Source organism: Kryptolebias marmoratus, linkage group LG24, assembly GCF_001649575.2.
Source record: "Kryptolebias marmoratus isolate JLee-2015 linkage group LG24, ASM164957v2, whole genome shotgun sequence".
In the NCBI taxonomy this organism is placed as follows: Eukaryota; Metazoa; Chordata; class Actinopteri; order Cyprinodontiformes; family Rivulidae; genus Kryptolebias; species Kryptolebias marmoratus.
In genome coordinates this window covers 8,129,574-8,130,839 of record NC_051453.1, presented here as the reverse complement: position 1 = coordinate 8,130,839, position 1,266 = coordinate 8,129,574, and the positions used below count along the sequence as shown (strand labels likewise).

General features: G+C 52.1%; 1 protein-coding gene across 6 annotated transcripts in view; it reads left to right on the top strand.

Annotated features, from left to right (window-relative positions):
- The first annotated feature begins 303 nt into the window (after window positions 1-303).
- LOC108234341 (ephrin type-B receptor 3) overlaps window positions 304-1,266 on the top strand; it is a 62,702-nt gene continuing 61,739 nt past the window's right edge. For all 6 annotated transcript variants that reach the window (XM_017413469.3, XM_017413467.3, XM_037974040.1 and 3 more), the window contains exon 1: window positions 304-1,073. In XM_017413469.3, the coding sequence (XP_017268958.1) occupies window positions 1,010-1,073 (64 nt within the window). In that variant the 5' untranslated portion in view covers window positions 304-1,009. The remainder of the gene's footprint in view (window positions 1,074-1,266) is intronic.

Sequence of the window (1,266 nt, the reverse complement as noted above, 5' to 3'; positions counted from 1 at the left end):
TTTGATTTTGTCACAGAAAGAAGGAAGTGATCGTTTCACTGTTCTGCCAAATAAGTGAGGAATCTGTTCGAGACAAAAAGTCTGCGTTCAGATTTTTTTTGCTTTCTAAGGTAAGAAAAATTGGTTTCCTTTTGATAAATATTGTGAAACTAAGTGATTGTCAAGGTAGGCATTTCTGAGCGCAGCTGCACTGTATAAGCCCCCCCTCCCCTGTTTCCCCTCTCCCCTCTCCTCTCTCCCCCCTCTCCTCCTCCCTCTCTCCTTATTCCTCCTCAGTCCCGGAGCTTCATTCCTGTGCACGAGCCGAGCGGAGCAGACGCTTTCCGGAGCAGCCGGAGCCGAATCAACTCGCTCAGGGAATAAACATCTCCGAACTGCGCGCGCGGCTGGCTGCTGTCTCTTTGGGCTTTTCTTCTGTTGTTGTTGTTGTTGTGGTTGTTGTTGTTTTTTATTTTTTTTAAATACAGGAATACCACTTGATTGCGGGACGCACGTGAGCACGCACATGCCCGTGTTCTGGGACTTTAAACACCATGGTTCTGACAAGAACAGCGCGCGTGTGTGAGCCTCTGCTCTGAGCCCACAGAAGGTATTTGGGGTTGCTGTCTAGTCGGAATGAGCCGAACCCTGCCGGGATCGCTGTGTGGATGCTGACCGCGGACTGGACTACCTGCTGCCCGTTCCTCCTTCGCTGTGCGCGCGCGGGGCGGACTGGAAGACTCTTCTTCTCCCTGCTTTGAAACTGGGCGCTTTTTTGTGGAGCTCACGCATTTTACTCTAAGGGTGTTTCTTTTTTTTTCCTCTTTTTGCTCCTGTTTGAACTCTCGCCGTTTTGTTGAATGGAGATGAGGCTGCTCCTGGAGGCTTGACACCAGCTGGGACTGGGACGGGACCGGGGTGCGTCGGATCACCCAGGATCGTGTTCCCCCCCACCACCACCTCACCCTTCCTTCATCTCTTCTCACCCTCCCAGTCGCGGGGTTATTTACATGTCCGACCTGATCGCTTTATGACAATGGATTACTTTCTGCTTTTATGCAGCTTCTTGCTGTCTGTGGTGTCCGCCGTGGAAGGTAAGACCCCCCACCCCAACGCGCACACACACTTCTGCTTGTGTTGGAGGCTGTTTTGCCTCTGTTGTAGTAAAGCTGGGCACCACAGCCCTGCAGCTCCTCTTCACCCACACTTTTTTCGCCCTAAAATGAACGTTTCCTTCTCAAAAATCGACCATCTGGCTCCTTTTTTTTCCGGGGGGGGGGGGGGGGG